The sequence below is a fragment of the Wyeomyia smithii genome, chromosome 2, assembly GCF_029784165.1.
Source record: "Wyeomyia smithii strain HCP4-BCI-WySm-NY-G18 chromosome 2, ASM2978416v1, whole genome shotgun sequence".
Lineage (NCBI taxonomy): Eukaryota > Metazoa > Arthropoda > Insecta > Diptera > Culicidae > Wyeomyia > Wyeomyia smithii.
In genome coordinates, this window is record NC_073695.1 from 17961405 (window position 1) to 17983273 (window position 21869).

The following is a 21869-nucleotide window of genomic DNA, read 5'->3' on the forward strand; positions in this document are numbered from 1 at the left end:
CAGTTGGAGACGGTCTTATGAATATTCGTCTGTTGATCATTATAACGTAACTGCTGACGTGTTTTTAGATTACCGAATACCGGTTATCACCGTGGCACGGGATGGAATATTTTCCCCTGCCGACTGGACGACTAGTTTTGTAGGTTAGGCATATGTAAATGTTCGCCCCAAGATGATTTATCGTTTGCGTCGGTGGCATCAGGTAAGGAAAATTTATTGGAACTGTTTCCTATGTTGGCGCCGTGTGTCACAACAGCGGCCATAGTTTTAATTTCAAAATGTTAGAACAAATAAAGAATTCTAATTGCTAGTTGCTCCCGCTGAAGCCAAAGCAAATACCGCATCGCTTGTCATAACCTAGCATTCCATATTATCACATCCGCTTTGGCCAAGATCGATTACGTTATCTCTTCTCACGGGTCGGCGTAACCGCGGGAAACAGCGGGATTGAGCTCATAATAGCAACAAAACAAAAGTAACTCCAATCAACACGGGGTTCAAAATATGCCATATTTTAGCATAAACACAGACACAGAAACCCGCGACAAACCACAGCAGGCTCCAATTCGAGCCTCCGATTGTGAGCAGTGCTATCTGTGGCGTTGCGTATGTTAATCAATTTTGCTACCTAATTACGGCCGACCGATCCACAGACAACTACTACGGCTGATTGCCCTTCCGCCTTTCCGCCAACGGAATTTTTCCTCAGTGGTAGCTGACACTGCAGTCGAAAGACGTAAGGCGATTAAGATGGCTGTTTCTAGTGGTCGCATAAACATTGTAAACATTGCAGTGGTTCTCACAATATTTTGGATTGTTTGAAATGATGATTATCGGGACATTCTTGATTGTCTTTATTTATTTATGGACAACTTTCCTCGCAACAACAAACTCTTTTTTTTACGTTCACTAACTTTTTTCAACTAAAATCTTTTAAGGGGTGATTGAGAACGCTATTTTAGGCCGTTACAAATTTTATTTTCATTTTATGTCAAGCCCCCCCCCTCCCTTCAAAAATCTTGAATATTGGAAGGGGAAGAAAAAAAAAAGCTCAAACCGTTTTGTTCATTTCATTGGTTTTCCGACAGCATAAATGCTTAATTTAGCAACAAACAAGTCAGGTGACAGCGAGAGTGTCGTCGAAAGGCAAGCGAAATAAATAATAATAATAATAAAGTGTTATTTTTCAACATTTATTTGAGTGCAAGTTACAAACGTCATAACTTGCACACAAACTTTGACCAAAGATATTTCTTTATTTTTCGTCTCGGTGTTATTTATTTTTTGCCACCCCCTCTGCTAACTTTGATAACCTTGGACATAAAAAGAATTCGAAATTTGTATCAGCCTTATTTGCCGTCGGTCTAGTTCCGCCACTGTTGTGCCAATCACCAATCGCCCGAGAGGCGACTCCGCCCAGGACCCAAACTTACGGCCCGTTGATTAACGGACCGGCGCCAACGGCTTTGCTTCCTCATGCGATGGAAGGCGTGATCCCAGAGATTTTTTGCCGCAGAAAATCTCCCGGTGTCGGCTAGGATTCAATCTAGACTAGTTGGGTTGGTTGTGAGTGGATCACGCCACCCCACAACCATCGACACCTATGTCGGCGTTGGGACAATTGTTTGATATAATGTTTATCATTGTTGCTTTACTGCTTAATAGTGCTTACTTTACTTTACTTTGTTGGCTAACGGACCGCTCACCGGTCTAGGGCCGAACGAATTAGAGATGTCCAGCTTTTTCTGCCTTGGGCAGCCGTTTCCAGTCTCCTCGTACACCAGCAGATCGTACATCTTCTTCCACCGCGCACATCCACCGCGTGTAAGGCCTACCACGGAGCCGACGGCCTCTTCCTGGTTCTCTACTGAAGATAGTTTTGGCGGCTCTCTCGTCAGGCATTCTGGCTACATGTCCAGCCCACTGAAGCCTGCCCCGCTGTATAACCTTCACTATATCAGCATATTTGTATACCTGGTACAACTCGTGATTCATGCGCCTGCGCCACACTCTATCTTCCAGTTTACCGCCAAGTATCGATCGCAGAACTTTACGCCCAAAATCCCGAGCACTCGTCGATCAGCTTCCTCCAGCGTCCATGCTTCATGTCCGTAAAAAGCCACCGGGAGTATCAGCATTCTATACAGCGCAAGTTTTGTGCGAGTTTGCAAACTACGGGACCTTAGCTGGTTACGTAGTCCGTAGAAGGCCCTGTTCGCAGCTGCAACTCGTCGTTTCACTTCACGGCTCATATCGTTGCCACATGTCACAAGTGTACCAAGATAAACGAATTCGTCAACCACTTCAAATCGTTTCCCATCTATCTTCACCTCAGCACCAACACCACAGGGACTCCCACGCTCTCTGCCAGCTACCATGTACTTCGTTTTGGCAGAGTTAATGACAAGCCCCAATCTCGCTGCATCCCTCTCAAAAGGTACGAAGGCCTCCTCCACGGCCTTACGGTTGATACCGATGATATCGATGTCGTCCGCAAAACCAAGAAGCATGTGAGATTTCATGATGATCGTACCGTTTCTTGCCACGTTTGCTCTTCGTACTGCACCCTCAAGAGCGATGTTAAACAGTAAGTTGGAGAGCGCATCCCCCTGCTCCAGTCCATCCAACGTTACGAATGCGGCTGATGTTTCGCCAGCTATCCGCACGCACGATTTTGATCCCTCCAGCGTCATACAACTCAGCTTAATTAGTTTCTGCTTAATGGTGAAAAAAGGTAAAAAGTTCCACTGTCACACAAGCAAAAAATTCCACTCCCTACATATTCTGACTCAGCGAAGTGTTTTGTTTCGTTTCTCTTTCCCGAAACTGCGTGGCCACGCCTTCAATACAAAAGTCTACGCTCAACTCGATACAAAAGATTGCGTGTAGAAAATTCAGCTTCATTCTAGTTTGTCACACAATAGCGAGAGGAGTATAGCTGTTAGAGGTACGCGACATTAGGAAACGGGAGCTGCATACGAGTCAACTCCCAGGCATTGCGAAACACTTTACCTTTATTTTGCATAGGGCAGCAACAGGCACCATCGTATGTTGCAGGATATTTTGCTAGCACAGCTACCGGAGGGCACGGCGGAGTGCAATTTTTATCATGCGCGGCCGAGGAAAATATTCAACGCTACTGGTGGTACGATCATCAGCGTTCTGTAGCACACATTTCTAGCTGAAAATTATAGAATCAGTTCTTTTCAGAACCAACGAGAAACCCGATGACGAAAAGGAGGAGTTCTATGAGCTCCTGGAAAAGACATACAAAAGATTGTCATCGGAGATGCAAATGCACAGGTCGAGCAGGAAGACTTCTTCCGCCCCGTAACTGGTAGGAAAAGCTTCCACTCTACTACGAACGACAATGGCCTGAGGCTTTTTAATTTCGCTGCAGCTAGGGGGATGGCTATCTGTAGCACTTATTTTGCACGCCGGAACATACGTTAGCACACCTGGATGCACCCGAATGGAGAGCTTTGCTCTCAAATTGACCACGTTCCGATTGATGGACGGCACTTTTCAGACGTTACAGACGTGAGGTCGTTCAGAGGACCGAACGTTGACTCGGATCACTATCTCGTTGTAGCCAAAATCCGCGCCCGGCTGTCCAACGTGTTGAAATCCAAGGCAACGAGGAGGATGCAGTTGAACACCCAGGATTGAGGAAAGACTTGAAGGGAACCTGAATGAACAGTGGAGGCACATCCACAGTTCGATCAGCACTACAGCGCGAGAAGTGCGTTGGAAGGAGCACTTCATTGTGCTGTTGAACGGTTAGGGAAACAGTGGAGTCGAAAGGAGCAGAATGACGATTCAGAATGATGGTCAAGCTGTGGATCCACCATCCATGGACGAGGTGAAGAAAGCAGTGAAAGAGCTGAGAAACTGCAAGGCAGCCGGGAAGGACGACATTCCCGCCGAACTGTTCAAAGTCGGGAGCGAACAGCTGTATCGTGCCATCCATCGGATCATGCTGAGAGTGTGGTCTGATGAAGAATTGCCCTCGGACTGGTTGGAGGGTCTCATATGCCCGATCTACAAAAAAGGCCATCGCCTGGACTGTAGCAATTATCGGGGCATAACTCTTCTCAATACCGTGTACAAAATTCTCTCCCGCATCCTGTTCCACAGACTGAGGCCGTTGCAGGAGACCTTTGTTGGCGAGTACCAATGCGGGTTTCGAGGGGGACGCTCCACGACGGACCAAATGTTTACTTTGCGACAAATCCTCGATGAATTTCGAGAATACAACTTGCAGACGCACCATCTGTTCATAGACTTCAGAGCAGCGTACGATTCAGTCAAGAAAAATGAGTTATGGCAGATTATGATTGAACAGGGCTTCCCAACAAAGCTGATTAGGCTGATACGTGCCACCCTTGAAGGTTCTACATCAATCGTAAGGATAGCCGGTGAGATATCGGACTCGTTCGTGACGTTAGATGGTTTGAAGCAGGGTGACGGGCTTTCGAACTTATTGTTCAACATCGCATTGGAAGGTGCTATACGGAGGGCTGGTGTGCAGAGAAGCGGTACCATCATTACGAAGTCGCACACGCTTCTCGGTTTTGCGGACGATATCGACATCATTGGTATCAACCGTAGAGCTGTGGAAAAGGCCTTCGGACTTCTTAGGAGGGAAGCTGCGTGATTAGGGCTTGTCAAAAACTCTGCCAAAACGAAATACATGGTGGCTGGCAGAGTGCGTGCTAGATGGGGAAACATTTAAAGTAGTCGACGAATTTATTTACCTGGGAACGAGGTTAGCCGTGAGATAAAAAGGCGGATAGCAGCCGCAAACAGGGCCTTTTACGGGTTATGTAACCAGCTAAGGTCCCGCAGTCTGCAAGTCCGTGCTGAACTTGCACTCTATAAAACACTGATTCTTCCGGTGGCTCTCTACGGCCATGAATCATGGACGCTGAAAGAGGCTGATCGGCAAGCTCTTGGTGTTTTTGAGCGCAGGATTTTGCGTTTAATCCCTGGCGGCAGAAGAGAATGGTGTTTGGCGCAGACGCATGAACCATGAAGTGTACCAGGCATACAAATCGGTGGATATAGTCAAGCAGATAAAACATGGCAGGCTTCAGTGGGCTGGGCATGTAGCGAGAATGCCGGATGAGAGTCAAGCGATGGCTATATTTAGCAGGAATCCCGATAGAGGTCGTCGACTTCGGGGTAGACCCCGCACTCGTTGGATGTGTGCTGTCGACGAGGATGCACGCGAAATAGGTGTTAGGGGCGATTGGAGGATAGCAGCCCAGGACCGAGGGACATGGCGACGTATTCTGGATTCGTCACTGGATCGATAGTCGGTCTGTCGCCTTAAAAGTAAAAGTAAAGCAAGTAAGTTCTTTTCAGAACTATGAATGCTTGAAGATGAGAGTTATGAGAATTTTCACAACTACTACTAGTGTGAAATGTTCATCTATTTCTCAATAATCATTTTCACAATAACGACCAAGGCATCAAAGATAAACGGTAGTGTTACCTATGAACAGTTTATCGCAGCAAGACATAACCCTCATTTCAAAAATTTTTACTGCTGAATTAAGTGATTTTCCGCTTCAATGGCTCCTTCGTGCCCACTCGAACATCGTCAAATATTAAAAACGCAAATTAGTTAATCTAAGAACCAGAGTAAGATTTTCGCATCGGGAAAGCACAAACTTTCTTTTGGTGCTGATGAAAATCACTCAGTAATATCGAAGGTGTTTTTTTTCGTTTCTCTTTCTCGAACTGCGTGGCCACGCCTCCAATGCAAAATCTACGTTCAACTCGATACAAAAGACTGCGTGTAGGAAATTCAATTTTTTAACACGATAGTAAGTGGAGTCCATATACCTGTGTGAGATATATGGCTAAACGAGAGTTAAAATCAATATTTATGTTTGTCCTACGTCACCATTTCATACAAACCTTAGGGCTGTACACCTTGTAGTATTTACCGAACATGCTCATTCTGGGGTATAAAACCAATAAAATGCGCTGTGATTGTGAAATTTAAGAAAGTAATTGAAATTTTGTTTTTTCTAGTTCCGTTAAGGGTAAAATACGCATGTTTGTACAAAACGAACCACATTCTTCAACCGGAAAATCTAGCGACGCTAATCGCTAATCCGCTAACTGAAAAATTTTGCTGGATAATCGCGAAACGCTATAAGCTAAATCCATATCAACGGAACTTTTGGTAATCACTAACTCTTTGATACGTAGATTGTCATATTTATATATTTATTGCCAATAAAACTCAATTCAAACTCAATTATTATCTGAATCGAAAAAGTTGCTATAATTTCAAGTGCATTGCAATTTACATAAGTCGTCGTTTTTTTCATGTTTTGTTTAAAAAATAAATATAAAAATTTAAATTCTATTGATGTGTGAGAACGTAATGACTATCCATCAGTGGTGGGCACCATGCCGCTAATTCGCTAATTAGCGACGCTAAAATTCAGTTAGCGATTTAGCGATTTCGCTAATTTTTGAGCTGGTTAGCGAAACTGTTATTTTGGCATTCGAAACGCTAATCGCTAATTCGCTCAATTTTGTAGAGAAGCGACAATAGAAATATTTAGAAAAACTGTGAATTGCTGATGGCGTACGTAAATTGATTCGAAAGATGAACATACTTTTTCGTACAAGCCACAGGAGCATTTTGAAGAACAAGCACAAGTTCTAGATTAAATTTTCGGCACACCAAGAACTTTGGCAAATTGCAGTGCGCTTGAAATTATGACAACTTTAGTTCTACTTTTTCGATTCAGATTATAATTGAATTTTTATGGAAACATTCCTAAGAGTATCTATTTTCAATGCAAGCTAATAACTTTTGTTATTCTTGTTTTTACAAAATCAAATATGAATACCGTTTCGTGAACCTCTTACTTAGCTTATATATAAAATAAATAATACTTAGCTTTAAAAAGTAATTGTTTTCGTTTGTTTAACCAAAAAAGATCAAAGTGGTCTAAATCTTACAAAACACGAGCAATAAAGATAGCGATATGACTATTCACATATTAAAAAGTTAGCGATTAGCGATTAGCGAAAGTTCCGCCTAATGTGGGTTTAGCGTTTAGCGATTATCGAGCTAAATTTTCCGGTTGGCGGCTTAGCGATTAGCGTCGCTAACTTTTCTTTTAGCGGTGCCCACAACTGCTATCCATCAACTATGACTATGAAGAAAAACTTGTATTTTCAACAACTTAACAGTCGTGGGCCAACTTGACGCATGATTATGTTTCAAACATATCGAAATATGATAACACTGGTATACAAAAACGAAAAAATGCTGCCCCATAGTTAAAAATAGCTGTCCTAGGGGATTATAGCTTTTTAAGCACTCCCTATAAATTTTGGTGCCCCTGAGCTTCAGGGCCACACCTATTATGACCAGAGTTATCTTTCCAGGGTTAGAGAAAGAAAGTCATTTACTTGTTAATTTTGCACCAATTCAAATCCTCTCTCCTATAATCGCTGTATATATTTTATTCTGGCGGAGTGGATTCGGGAATCAATTTAAACTGTGAAAACGAGGACCAGTCAAAGGAGTTTCTATATGCTTGGTTCGCGGTATGACAGTTTTAATTGGTTCCCGAATCCGGCTGGTGAGAGGCTTGATAACGCCTACCATCGGTGCCAAGTTCACCTACAGGAATAAAATAAACCCACAAGTGGTCCTTAGCCTCTTATCCCGTCACTCCTATTCCAACCTCCAGGCGGTGCCAACTGGGAACCAAGGGAAGGAGGACTCTTTTGAGTTTTCGAACCTCTGTCTTCCATGTTAGGAGCGGCTCAAAACGGCATCTGTGCTCCAGGTTAGGGGCGGCCGATTGCCGTCCTTGTGCCAACAGTGTTGTGCACGATGACCCTCCAGCGAGACAGGGGCTTGGTATGCAGGCCTTACAAGCCACCACCGCAAAAAATTCCCAAGTGATGAACGAGGAACGTAGAAATTCGGACTGGAACAATCGGCACAGACCCACGTAACGAAAAAGGAATAACGATGGGAAACTAGGCACGTAGAACTGTCGATTTCTCAATTTCCAAGGGAGCACACGAGGTTTCATCGAAAGACGAAGTTAAGGATGCCATCAAGCAGCTCAAAAACAGTAAATCGGCTGGGAAGGATGGCGGAGCGGAGCTTGTAAAGATGGGCCCGGAAAAGCTTGCCACCTGTTTGCGCCGGCTGATTGTAAGAATTTGGAATACAGAACAGCTGTCGGAGGAATGGAAGGATGGGGTTATCTGCCCTATCTAAAAAAAAGGCGACAAATTGGACTCTGGGAACTGTCGTGCGATCACCGTCCTGAATGCCGCCTGCAAAGTGCTTTCCCAAATCAGTTTCCGCCGATTCTCACTGCTAGCCAACAGATTTGTGGGAAGTTATCAGCCCGGCTTCGTGGATAGACGGTCTACGACGACCAAATCTTTATCATACGACAGATCCTCCATAAATACCGTGAATACAGAATCTCCACGCACCATCCATTCATCGACTTCAAAACCGCGTATGACACTATCGACCGAAAAGAGCTATGAAGTCATGGAGTCTACGGGCAGGAGGAGGACTTGCGAGTGTTTAGAATTTTTGAACGACGGGTACTAAGGACGATCTTCAGTGGCATGCAGGAGAACGGAATATGAAGATGAAAAATGAACCATGAGCTCGCGCAACTCCACGGCGAACTCAATATTTGAGAGGGCATGTTGCAAGAATGCCGGACCCTGCGAAGATAGTGTTTGCCTCGAGGACCAGCGGCGCAGCGGCCAAGATGAGTTGGCCAGGTGGAGCGAGATCTGGCAAGGAGCACACGACGTCCCAGAAATTGGAGAGCGACAGCCAATAACCGCGTGAATTTGAGAAACTTTGTGAATCAGGCCATGTCATTATAACGGAATGCCAAATGAATAAACGAAATAATGGTTCCCGAATTTACTCCTCCAGAGTAGTAAAATGAACAGTGCCTATACTCTCTCCCTGCTTCCTTATTCTGATACAATTATAAGCTCCGATTCTTAGCGAAGTCACATATGTTTTGAATCCAAGTTGCGGATTTCAATTGAATATTCAGCATTTGTTCTGCATATACTGAAAGATTCTTGGCAACATATCAACCTTCTACTGGCACGATAACCGTCCATTGGACGACAGCTGTGAAGCTCAGAGACACGGTAGTGTCTCTTGAGAGATTTCTTCAACCGTTATGTGTTCGACAAAGAAAAAACCCTCAACTGCCCAAAGGGTTTTTCGAACTAAATTTCTGTTTTTAACAACGGCTTTTACCCGTTAACATTCAAGTTCATTAAGCAGACAATATGTGCAACGGAGAAAGCGAAAAATAAACGAACTGGAAATATGATACAGATTTTGAAAAATATACCGCAACCCGACGGGACTTGAACCCGCAATCTCCCTGTCTCCGGCATGGTGTTTTGACCAATTAAACTATGGGGGACGGTGGTACTGTTACACAATCTATATCGTATCACATTCCACTGCCGACTTATTCTATTGCTCATCCCTAACTACACACACTACTGTGCAAGCGTTATCAATAGACTGAAAGAAATGTCACCTCGAAATCAGCTTCAACGGTACTCTGAAAGAACTTTCCTAATCCCAGAAATCCGGTGTTTGGGTAGAACTAGTAAAAAGTGTACTGTATACACTGTATTTTATCGCTGTCAGTTTTTCGAAAATTGAAAAACAATGGTTTCATCCGAAAAGCAACGTCGCAAATTGGTTTTTGAGACATCGTATGCAATGCGGTCTCGTGAACGTTCTCTTAGTGACAACAATCATGTAATAAAAACGTTTAAATGATCAGGGTCACAAAGTTAAATCTGTCCGAATCTTTCATTCAGAGAATCTAGGAGGGACTGCATACGTACAAAGTGCAGAAGGCTCCAAATCATAACAAACGTCAAAATACTGTGGGAAATTCACGGGCCCAGAAACTATACATCCCGATGCTAACGAGGCCATTTTGTCTCATCATGGATGGTGTCACTTACGTCAAGGCGGATTTCCGGCATCTTTCGGGGCTACTGTTCTTCACTGCCCAGTGTACACCCAGCACAAGTTTGATGTTCCGGAATAAGTATGGAAACAGAAACTTTCAAAGTTTGCCAAGAAACATATGATTCGGCGAGTGTTCTGCTCATGCGGAAATCGGAGTGCACTGTTCGTGTCTCTAGAAGCTAGGATCTAGCTTCTTGACACTATTTAAATTATGTCTTGAATTGTTACGATGCCAATAGGGTCACTTTCGTACCCGAGAACATTAATGTTCTCCGATCGATATCTTCTTGGTGCACAGATTTTTATATCCAGCACTGTGCTTCATGATGGTTTCCCGGACTTGATAAATCGTACTACAAAATGGTCTTCTGTAATTATTTCGCGTTCGAAACAGCTTATATGGCCAAAACTATCTATTAGATTGATTAAGAAATATAATTTCAAAACACACCCACCTGCGAAACAAGCGCCTTAGTCTCTAGCGTGATGCTTTCCTGGATGACATTCCTGAACTCCATTGGACTAGAAAGTTTAAATTCGGCGGCCGATGCGAGGAAATCCTGGATTTCCAGCAAGCTTTGGCCGGCAATTTCGGCCGAAACAGAGCATTTTTCGATTCGCTGTGTGGCCAGCAGTTCAATACCACGAGCGCACCATTTGTTTGCCTGAAAATCGAAAAGCAAAAAACCAGGAAATTATTTTTTGCTCACCGGTCTTGCGTTCACTATTACCTTCTCGACTCGTTCCATCAGTTCACGCGCTTTGATTAACGTTTCGATCCGTTTGGAGATACGTTCGTTGATCAGTTCGCACACCCGACCCAGTTCGTCGCACTTCGGCTGCACCACCTCCTTCGGGCAGGAACTGATGCAGCCCTTGGACCCAATTAGCCGTTGCCCGGTGCTGATCACTTGGTTCGCCCGATCAACGTCCACCGCACAGCTTTGCTGGAATTCTTTGGTTTCTCGGATCAGCTGATCCATCCGTTCGACCGTTTCGCCTATCTCGGTCATATCGGAGACGGTCTTCAGGTGCCGATCGAAGTTGGCCTGCAGCTCCCGGAAGTCCTGCTCGAACCGACGCAGCTCCAGACACTTCTTCAGCCGCGACAGGTGCACCGTCCAGAACTCCTCGAACTGCCGCTCGGTTTCCTCCAGTTGCACCAGCAGTCTGTGACAATCGCGACTGTCATCAAGATGATGCATAGTAATGTTTGAAAAATTCCCTGCACTGGATCTTTTTTTTTTGGTTTTTTGGTTGATTTATGTTTTCGAAATTTTTACAGCCGATCTCGCGGGGACAGGACAATTTGAGGGGATACGCGCGACCGAGCGATGATCGATGTGTTGGATGTGAGATGAGGATGGGCGTTGGATGAGATGAGGATAATGAGATTAGCAGTTGTTTCGTGGGAGGTTTTTAGCTTCATATAGAGAGATACACACACATTACATAGATATAAGTTAGCAGATTGGTGAATGATGTATTTACATGACACAGGGCTAGAAGAATTAGGTGCGTGCTAAGCATCCAACAGGAAACGTGGGATGAGTGGATCTTGTGAGTGGCCATGTGCTTCAGCTGTAAAATGGATATTGTTTGTTGTACAGTTGTGTGTGTGTGGGTGAACTGTGTGAGGTACGTTTTGTCTGCATACCTTGCGTGATGTTTATGTGACTGTACGTATTGTTTTTTTTTTTTCGAATAGCTAATCATTTGGGCACAAATAAAAAAGTAAGCGTGCTATAAAACAAGCTAATAATTGAAGGAAGGCAATCACTATCAATACAAAACATAGAAATCCGGAATGAAATCTTTCTCTTCACATTGAACCTTTTCCAATGCGCCTATAGTTATGCAATGTTGCATCAACGCTCAGGTTTTTGAGTAATGTAGTAAGGACTTAATCATTTGATTTATTTACTTAAATTCAATTACAATTAATAAGTGTAAATAAATCATTATTCTCACCTCGTTGTCTGCGATGTAACTATGTCACATATAAGCTAAAATAAATTGATTGCGTTCCTCCTTCAAGCACGATAAAATAAGTTTAACAATAAAAAAGGAATAGCTAACGCAAAAAAGTTATCGGGCATTAAGTGCAGAGCATTAGCAATGATGATATGAACTAATGAACGTAGATGCCAATTATGTATACTAACATCAATCTTGTCTAGAATTCACAAGCACAAATAAGGTTAGCTCCGCAAAGGTTTCGGCTGCGGAATTCCGCTGGAAATCACACACGCAAGCTAGGCAGCAAAATGACCGGGACGCGATCGAAAGGTTCCATATTTGTTAACAACGGTAATTAGTAGGATTATAATATTCAACAATTTATTTTTTTTTTGTTTTTGGGACAGTAACCAGTGCAAGGCAAATTAAACAATTCAAACGCTAAAAACTATTCCTTAAAGCTAATTGGAAGCGAAATTACTTAAATTCGAAGTTAGCGTGAAATTGTGATTTTAAGTAACTTCGCTAGACAATAGATTTACACTCTTGTTGGTTCGAATAGAGAACCAATTGAACAACAGTTAGCAATATTAGGATTATAAACAGATGATAGTACATAGGAAACATTCCTGGTTAGAACCAAACCAACAACAGTAAAGGACATAAACAGTGAGCATTCCTTCTGATTGCTTCTTGAGCCTAAAGCCTAAGCCTATTTCAACAGAGGATCTCGAAGAGCATACCTTTCAATCGAACTAATGTTACCGAATCGCTCAACCACATCCTTATCGCAATCCTTTTTTGTTCGCATCTCTTCCAGTAAAACTTCTCCGTGGCGGCCGGCTGCCATAATATCCTCCTAAAAGATCAATAATTTTAATCTCAACAAATGAACAACTTTTGCAAAAAGCTGCGTACCTTTAACTTTTCGTACTGTTCGCCTTGTTCCTCAATCAACCGCTCCGTTGCGTCAACCGAATTGGGGAACTCCATTTCGTGGATCGATTTCATGAATGCATCTAGGTTGCAAGAGATCATATTAGTCAGTCCGGAGAACTTCTCCAGCGATATCCGCTGCTGAATCCAGTCGTGATGCGAGTACGCCAGCTCGCCACCCAAGTCCAGTGTCAATTGGGTTCGCGAAATGTAGTCATACAAATCCACCAGCGTGGAGCACACCACCAGCTGGAAGCGAAACTCTTCCTTGAAAAACTTATTGCTGACTTCCGAAATAGCCTTCTGCAGGAAGCCGGACGGTCGCAGTACGTACACGTGTCGCACCACGCCGGGAAAATAGACGGATATTTTCAGCAGAACCGCCTTCACCGATGCCCATCGGTCCTTCCGGCGGTCTATTATCAGATCGAAGCCGAGATCGGCTTCCGATAGCGACGGCACCGAGGTTAGATACAGGACCAGCTTCTGGTAGTCCAGATCGGATAGGTTGTGAAAGTTGTTGTAGTCCGGGAAGGTGATCAGCGGGCAACCTTCTTTCGAGCGGCCACCTAGAAAAGGTACACATAAAGAGTTTGAATATATAATTAATTGATAAACTGATCATATAAAATTTAATCTTATGAAAAGTTTTCGTACTCAGGGTACAATATTTCACTATACTTAATCATCCTTCATTATATATCATGACATTGCATCCTTTTCTGTTGCATGTTACTAAACTATACTTCAGCATGCTCAATTGCAATCTATAATACTCCATTATTGAATTGCTACTAAGGACCAGCAAAGAAAATTATCCCAGATTTGAGGTTATAAAGCTTGATCCATTTAATATTTGGTAACATGAAATGGGACATATCTCCGTCAAAAAAACACGTAGAAAAAATCTTGAGATATCATTTTGCAGCAAATTCATTGACCTTTAAAGGAAAAATACAGGAAAGAAGTGTTCGGCTGAGTTGCGAATGAACTCACGCACTTTTCGTTTTATACCGCCCAACATCTTCAGCACAGTGGAACTGTCAACTCGATCCGCCAATTTTTTCCACTAGCTATGAAAATCAGCTGTTTTTTATCGTTCTGCCACTTTTCTTTAACTTGCTCTTGATTACCGCCCAATATTACGAAAATCTGAGCAATTTGGTAAAATTTTCGTCCTGGGAGCTACGCGAAATCCATTTTTACATATGTTTCATCGTCTATTAAAATGCAGCCATCGAATTTGGTGAAGACTTTCTTATACAGCATCCTAGTGCGACGTTTTGCAACGAGATTCTGCTTGAGGGTCCTGTTTGGGTGCTTGCTAGCGTGGAACGACCGCAGTTTTTCACAGAGACAGATTCGTTGAACAGTGCTGTACGTGATCCTAGGATCCGTCCGAACTGCACTGCAGACTTTCAATCGTGCTTGTCAATCGTTCCACTTCTGCGGTTACTGTGATCAGCGCGATCCAGCGTCAGAGTTTCATTGAATTGTTTCAGCACGCTGTTTACGGTTGATTTGGGGAATTCGAGGCACTTCGCAATTTTTGCACCTGACCACGTCAGATTTTCAACGAGAGTGTCCAAAATTTTCTCACGTTCCATCGTCGAAAACTTTTGATCCCCCGACTCGAGTTTGATGAAACTTTCACCACTATGTAAACAAACCTTTCTCATCACTGTGCTGTCATTGATTTCTCGTAACCGCAACTAGAGGCGCCACAGTAAATAGAAAGCTGACGACCAAATATAAAGGAGATCTGACGTTATCCGCATTATGTACAATAGCGGGAAAGATTTTTCTCGAAGCCAGAAAGAGCCAAAATGAAAAAAACCGCGCTAAACAACGGTACTAAATGCTAGACAACGCCCAAATAAAAATGTCTCATAACTCAGTTTACCTTACAGTCAAGTACTAACAAATGCATTCTAAAAAAACTCACAAAATTTTACTAGTACTGAAACTTCGTCCCACAGTCGCGTGCTCAGTAAGTTTCACCAATGGACAATAAAATGTTGCAAACCGCTCGCACTTTGTGTCTCATCAACAGTGATGCAACATCCAACATGTTGCATCGGTATTCAACCTACATCAAGGCGTTTTATTTTCCATTCCGAAACAAGTACTCCGACAATTCCTTACCCGTAATAATCGCATACTGCGGATGCAACAAGTCAGCCACATCGGCCACGCTGAGTGGTTCTTCTGCCGAACTGGTACTGGAGTGCATTTGCTGCTCAGTGCTCGTTACGACGCCGGTACCATTCCGATGCTGATTGGCTGCCAGGGGCACCGCGTGGCCGGTCGTTATCAACGAGTTGCAACTGCCGAACGTGTTCAGATTTAAATGGTTCCCATTTTGGCACACATTTTCGATCAGCTTGTTTACGTTGACGCTATTCTGCATGTTTTGGCTGAGCACAGTTTGAACCGAGCTGACGGATGTGATCGATGATTGGTGCTGGAAAAGAGCCCCGTTTGGTCCGTGGAGGGCCGAATGATAGGATGAGGCTGCGCTCGCGCTATTGCCGGTCACATTCTGAGATTCTGCAAAAAACGAAACATATAAAAACAGCTGATTAGCTAGGTGGAAAAATTTTACTTCATTAATGAGTTAAATAAAGGGATGGGAATTCATCCAAGACGATGCTAATAAAATTTGCGCTTTTCAGGGCTAATTTTGCAGCTCGGTTCCGCAAGTGTGGAGAAAAAGGTGTGTGTTTTGCCTGGTTGTTCAAGCCGGCGAAGTAAATGAAATTCTGATCCGTGATCTTAGGCAAGCATAACGTGTGTATCCGCAATCAGAAAACACTTTTTCTAGTGGAGAAATCAAAAATCGGTCAGCTGGAAAATTGAAGCATCAGTGATATTACTTCTATTGAATAGCTGCATGTTGAGAGATACATCTAACAGTAAAATAATTGGAAAAAAATTACTTCTTATAAAGTTATCACGACAGCACTAAATCACTTCGTCATTCGATGTTCATATATGGCGTTTCTTGATTGAATTCACACCTTCTCTCGGTTCTGGAAAGCTAACTCATCAAAAAACTGAATAGTATAACTGATACCAAGGCGGTCGCTTCTTGCTTGCACCTTCATTTTCTCGTGGCTCACCCGCACATACAGGTGCAGCAGCTGTGAGATAATTGGTTTACTTCCCTATGCTGATGTTGTTATTTGTGGTTATTATCAGCGTGCTGCTAGGTTGGATAATGTGGCTGCTGGCAGGTTGTACGCTGCTTTTTTTTTCATTCTCGAAGTTTTATGCATCAAATCCACACGCAACGTGGAACAAGCAAATAGACCATCAATTTTCATTCACCATTCAGCAGCGGAATGCCGCTGAAGCTGAAGCCGCAAGGCACCTTTTTCGGCTCAAAGCGCTCTTTTCAACTCGTGCAACAACGCCCGGTAGAATGAGGATAATAAAAAAAAGCTTTTGATTTTCCGTTTCAAGTGCAGTAACATTTCTATTGATGACAATAAAGACGCAGAGGGAACAATAAAATAAGCGTTCATGGATCAAAGAAGTAACTGAGCAGAAACAAAAGTCCGTCTAAAAATACGTGGCCTCGAACATGTACATAACTTTTTTATGTGGATCGTATTGTGACCAGTACTCGATTTGTTTGACACTGTTCGAACAATTTGCTTTCCACACTTTTCTCGCATATTTGCAGTGTGTCATTTAATAGTCTAAAAATTCCAAAAAATAAAAGAAAATGATTTCATAATAAGCTGAAAAAGGTGAGAAAACGATTTTAATGATCAAAAGAAGCTCGAAAATGAAAATGATAGTAAATTGATCCTAAAACGATACACTCTTTAACAGGCCAGCAAAATTCAAAAAAAGATACCTTGGATGAGCTCAAAAACAATGCTATAAAGGCAAAACAATAAGACTATTTTTTTATGAAAACGGCAAAAACGCTTCTTAAGGCCAAAACAAACTGGAAAAATGGTTTCAAATTCGACATAAGAACTAAAACTGTTTTCTAAAAACCAAAAAAGGCCAAATTAGAAAATATTGACAAATTGGGGTTATAATAGCAAACAAAAGTAAAAGAAATCCAAATTGCGAAAAAAAAAAAATATTCAGGAGGTAAATTAAGATCCCAAATTGAACACAGGATAGCGAAGAATCTTGTTTAAAGTGCAAAACAAATCCTAAATTCAATACACAATAACAAACAAATGCTCTTTCGAAAGCTTTCATAGGTCGAATAAGATAATGATCCCTAGTTGAACTCAGACTGAAAACAAAAACATTGTTCTTAAGGCCAAATAAAACCGAAAAGTATCTAAAATTTTGAAAAAATATAAAAAGAATAGTGTTGAATCCGAAAAAATCCCAAATTAAGATGAACATAACTTAAAACAGCTTCTCTAGGTCATAAAATAAAAGGATGACTAAACTCGAGAGTCAAAAAACTCAAAAGTCAGAAGCGGACAGATAAAACCACTGAATTTCCGGAAACTGTCAAAGAATGAAAGAATATCTGTCCCATGGAATGTGGATAGCCTCTTGAATAAAAAAAACTGATTTATTTCTAATGAAAATACAGAGCCGGATTTAAGGGGGCCCGGGCCCCACATTTTTGGGGCCCCCACAAATCGAAAAATAAATGTTTTTCTTTATCAAAAAAGAGATTCAATCAAAAGTTCGATTTACAGCAAAAAAAAATTTTAATAGACCATTTCAATCTGAAACTTTCCTTCAGTGTTTTTTTTTTGCGAGCGCCAATATCACAACTACATCATTCACCTTGAATTCCCTTGGAATGACACACATTAACACACCATATAAATCGAACCAGTATGCATGGAAGGTAAAGCAGAGAAAGAAAAATAGTCCACAAGTTTTTTAATGCATTGCTGTTGCTAACTTGTCTGAATCTGGGATACCTGATGTGCTTTGCGAAATGCAGATTTTCAAAGTCCAAGTGCAGATTTTATTGACCTGCAGATGTGTGTAGTTTTTTTTCTAGATTCTGTAGATCATTGTCAGGGTCGCCTTATATTTGCACAGTCTTCCTCAAATTGTGTGCCAATTTTTGCCTGTGCAGACATATTTAAAAAATATCTGGCACCTTTGGTACAAATCTCGTACTCGCACGATAAAAAAACCCGGTTTTGTTTTATTTTGGGGCCCCCAATTAAAACTGGGCCCTATGCCCCCATAGTCATAAATCCGGCTCTGTGAAGATACATTATTATTATGAACGGAAAAAAAATTGAACATTTAAGAAAGGTTCGACCTGGTCTTCCGACGAAGCTTTTTTTATGATGTCGGAACAAGAGCGTTGTACTGCCTTCACGTCGACTCTTCGAGTGCATCTCTTGATTCTACTTAGGAACTTGAAATCCCAAAGCAATTTCCGATTGGGCGACACTAAGGAAGATTCGTTGGATTGCGTATCGGGGATATAAATTGAGTAGAAACGTTTGTGACGTAATCTGATGATGTTTTATGTGGCCAAACACTTACTTTTCATCGGTATGGTGTTTTCGAAGTATTGGAATCATTTTGTTCAAACATTCGTTCTGGTATACACCGTGGTTGATAACCAATCCACAAGGCTTCAACCATGATTTGTCCACTACTTTGGCCGATCTTCCACTACATTCCTGGAGGATTATTATTGAGGTTTGCAAGAAATTATACACAGTCGAAACCGGAAAATATACTCTTTCAATATGGTTCACTGTGAACCTTTCGACAAAGTTTTTGCGTAGTTCAGTTAGAACTGTACATCAGGCATGCGCAATGCTTCCTGTTTCGACGCCATTTTGAGTAAAACTGCGCATGCATAAGCAAAACATAATATACTGACAACGCTGCTCTTCGCTTTCAGTCACATGTTTCACTCGCGAATCGTGCTTTAGATTTATTGCTCAAATCTGCGAATTTTATCTCAAAGAATCTGGCATCCCTGCTCTCAAAATAGAAGACCCGAGAAAAAGAGTAATAAGACCTGACGATAAAACCTGCTACTCGCTTGCCACTACTCGGGCACCCCAAACATTGAAAATCTTATAATTTATGGTTTCGTCCAATTATCCTGAGTGGGTAGGTACTGGCCCTGATAAAAGCGTAGATTCCAAAACTTAGTTCAGAATGTCAAAAAAAGCTTTCTAAGAGCTCCGAGTCGTAGTTTTTGTTGAAAATTCTCTTAGAATCTCTCTTAGAATGTAACACGAAAAGCAAGAAAAACAATAATCCCAGATAAACTCTAGAAAGCAAAAAAAACTAAAAGGCATGAAAAGATTGAAATTGAAGGTTCCAATAGCAAATACCAGGTTCTTACGAAAAGACAAAAGTGATGTGGAATTTAGCTCGAATTTAGTTTAAAAACAGAAAAATTCTTCTCAAAGCCTATGTTTTTCTAAATGTACTTCAGGATAGCAAAAAAATGCTATGAAAGAATTTAAGATTAAGGTACAGATGGCGAAATGACCAGAGAAATCTAAAATATATCCCGAATTAAGTATAAAACCGGTAAAAAAATCGTTTCTAAAGGCAAGGAAAGTAAAAAAAGCTCTGAATGGCACAGAACTCTTCAAACAGATAAAAAAGAAAACGATCACGAACTAAGTTAGAATAGACAGGAGAGGTCGAAGAAAAAAACATTCCAAATTGACATCAGAATGACGAGAAAAAAACTAATTAAAACGATAGCAGGAAATGGATTTTAGAACTGAAACAACGAAATTATTAAAAATAAATGACTTTCGTGAAGGGATGAATGACTGCCGCTGCAGTTGAAATTCCTATATATTACTTTGAAAAATGACTCTCGTAGAGGTCAGTAAAGGTTAAAAAAGAGAATAAACTCGAATTGAGCTCTGAATATAGCAAAGACGCGATCGAATCAGAAAAAGAATCTATATTACGCTCAAAATGGTGAGAAAAAAAAACAGAAAAAAGATCCTGCCTTGAACTCAGAACAATTGAAATAACGCTTCAAAAGGTCAGAAAATGCAAAAAATCCCGGAAACCACTAGTTCCGAATGAAGCTTTCAAAAGTGAATTTAACCTTCTAGTGCCCTGTGCTGCCTTTAGACGGACTTCAGTTAAACTTCTAAAAGCTTCAATAAATACTTAAAAAATGTTTATAAAGATTGAGATTCAAAAAATTAACTTGAGCATTAGAGGGTTAAAGCCATTTGACATTGACATTTTCTTTTTTTAAGTAATTTTCTGTTTTTAAACATTCAAAAAAAAACTGTTGAATTGAAATCAGAATTTCGAAAACTTGCTTCTAGAAGTCAAGCAAGAATTATCTATAAAGTCAAAAGAAAAGTTAAATGGTTCTAAATTGAACTCTAATAAAAGAAACAGAATGTAAAAAAACCCAAACTTCACTTAGGATATCAAAATAACTAAATTAAATGCTAGGGAAGATCAAATACGAAAATATTTTGGAATTGAGTTCCAATATTGAACTCAGAGTAGTATGAACTCATTTCTCAAGACCAAGTAGAAATAAAGAATTGAATCACATCCTCGTTGTTGGTTCATTTGTAACGCGCTCTGGTTGAAGAAATTTGTAAACCTTCGACCAGAGCTTTTTTTTGAGAGGTCTCCTAAGAATGGACTGGCAACAAGACCAACTAAGTACTGTGTGCGTCCTGTCCCTGCGTAAATTTTTAGTATTAAAGGCTGTTTTCCTCGGAATAATAATGATGCAATATCTAAAAAATGAAAGTTTTCTCCTTGTTATCCCGGATAGTGGAGAAGGGAATCGGTGGATTGTTCGGGGGATGATAAGTATCGTTTTACCACGAAAAAACTACCAATTAATTAAATACGCTCGCAGCGCCAACGTCGTTCGCTGGCGGCTAGACGAATTAGCCAATGGGGTTTCCCAAGAAAAAGATGGGCAGATTCGAATTTGTGTGCGATTGAAAATAACACAACATCCACTGAAACCATTTTTGATTAAGATTCAAACTTTGCATTAATTTATGCAATTAAAAGCGGAAAGGAGTGATCTGCGGTTTAAACGTGTTAAAAATGTCTTTGTTGAAAAAAATTTGAATTTTGAGAGTACTAAGAGTAACCTAAATCATTTACTATCCTGTTGCGAAATGGCATTTTAAAAACAGTGGTTTGAAGCTCTCACATCACCCACTTTCAATACGAATTAAAAATAAATAAATGCTAGAGAATAGGAGAGAACTTTGGAAATGAAGTGTTTTTCTGGTACCATTAGCGATGCCGCTTACCGTGCAACGCACCTGCTGCTTAAATTAACCGTTGCGTAGTTCAGTCAACGATCAATTCGAGAACAACATTCAAAACAACTTTTGGAATTTTGTTTAGCAGTTGGTCTGAAAAGTTTGTCGTTTTGAAAAAAGTCTCCTTGCAAAATTCCAACTCAATCGTGCAGCAGTCGATTTCCCAAAGGTACAGTCACACAATTACATTCTCACATATAGACAATTGATGCTATCTTCTGTTGCACAGTCTAAAATAATAGAGATCTTCACGTCGAGCTCGTATACAAATACCCAGTCGTAAACTGTGTATTTTCCATTTGTATACAAACTCGTTTCATTTGTAAACAAGCTCGACATGAATACCCAGTAAGTGCTTATACTAGACACCTTGTTTTCCGCGGGAGAAACAATGACGACCGCATGACAGTGAACCCCCTCCCCCTTGGCTACGCCACTGCCGGGTGATCATGTTAGTATTCTGCAACGCTACAAAAGTGGGCCAATCATGAGTATGAACGGAAAAAATATCATTGTCTAGTTTTTTACGAATGTTGTCCTATCGCAAATACCTAGGAATTCATTTTAGTGTCGCATAAAGCTTTATTATGAGTTACAAAGAACAACTAGTGGATTGTTCTGAAAGTGAGGCCTCCCAGCAAACAAATTGGTTCATAAAACTCGCGCTCAACTTTGTTAGGTGAACTCTTATT

General features: G+C 41.4%; 1 protein-coding gene across 5 annotated transcripts in view; it reads right to left on the reverse strand.

Moving 5' to 3' along the window:
- Positions 1–21869, reverse strand: part of LOC129724807 (guanine nucleotide exchange factor DBS) — a 172346-nt gene that overhangs the window by 113815 nt on the left and 36662 nt on the right. For 3 of the 5 annotated variants that reach the window (XM_055679978.1, XM_055679977.1, XM_055679981.1), the window contains exons 2-6: positions 15074–15478; positions 12911–13497; positions 12736–12851; positions 10765–11269; positions 10489–10698 (exon numbers count right to left, since the gene is read on the reverse strand). In XM_055679978.1, the coding sequence (XP_055535953.1) occupies positions 10489–10698; positions 10765–11269; positions 12736–12851; positions 12911–13497; positions 15074–15478 (1823 nt within the window). The remainder of the gene's footprint in view (positions 1–10488; positions 10699–10764; positions 11270–12735; positions 12852–12910; positions 13498–15073; positions 15479–21869) is intronic. The other 2 variants (XM_055679980.1, XM_055679979.1) reach the window with 2 other exon arrangements.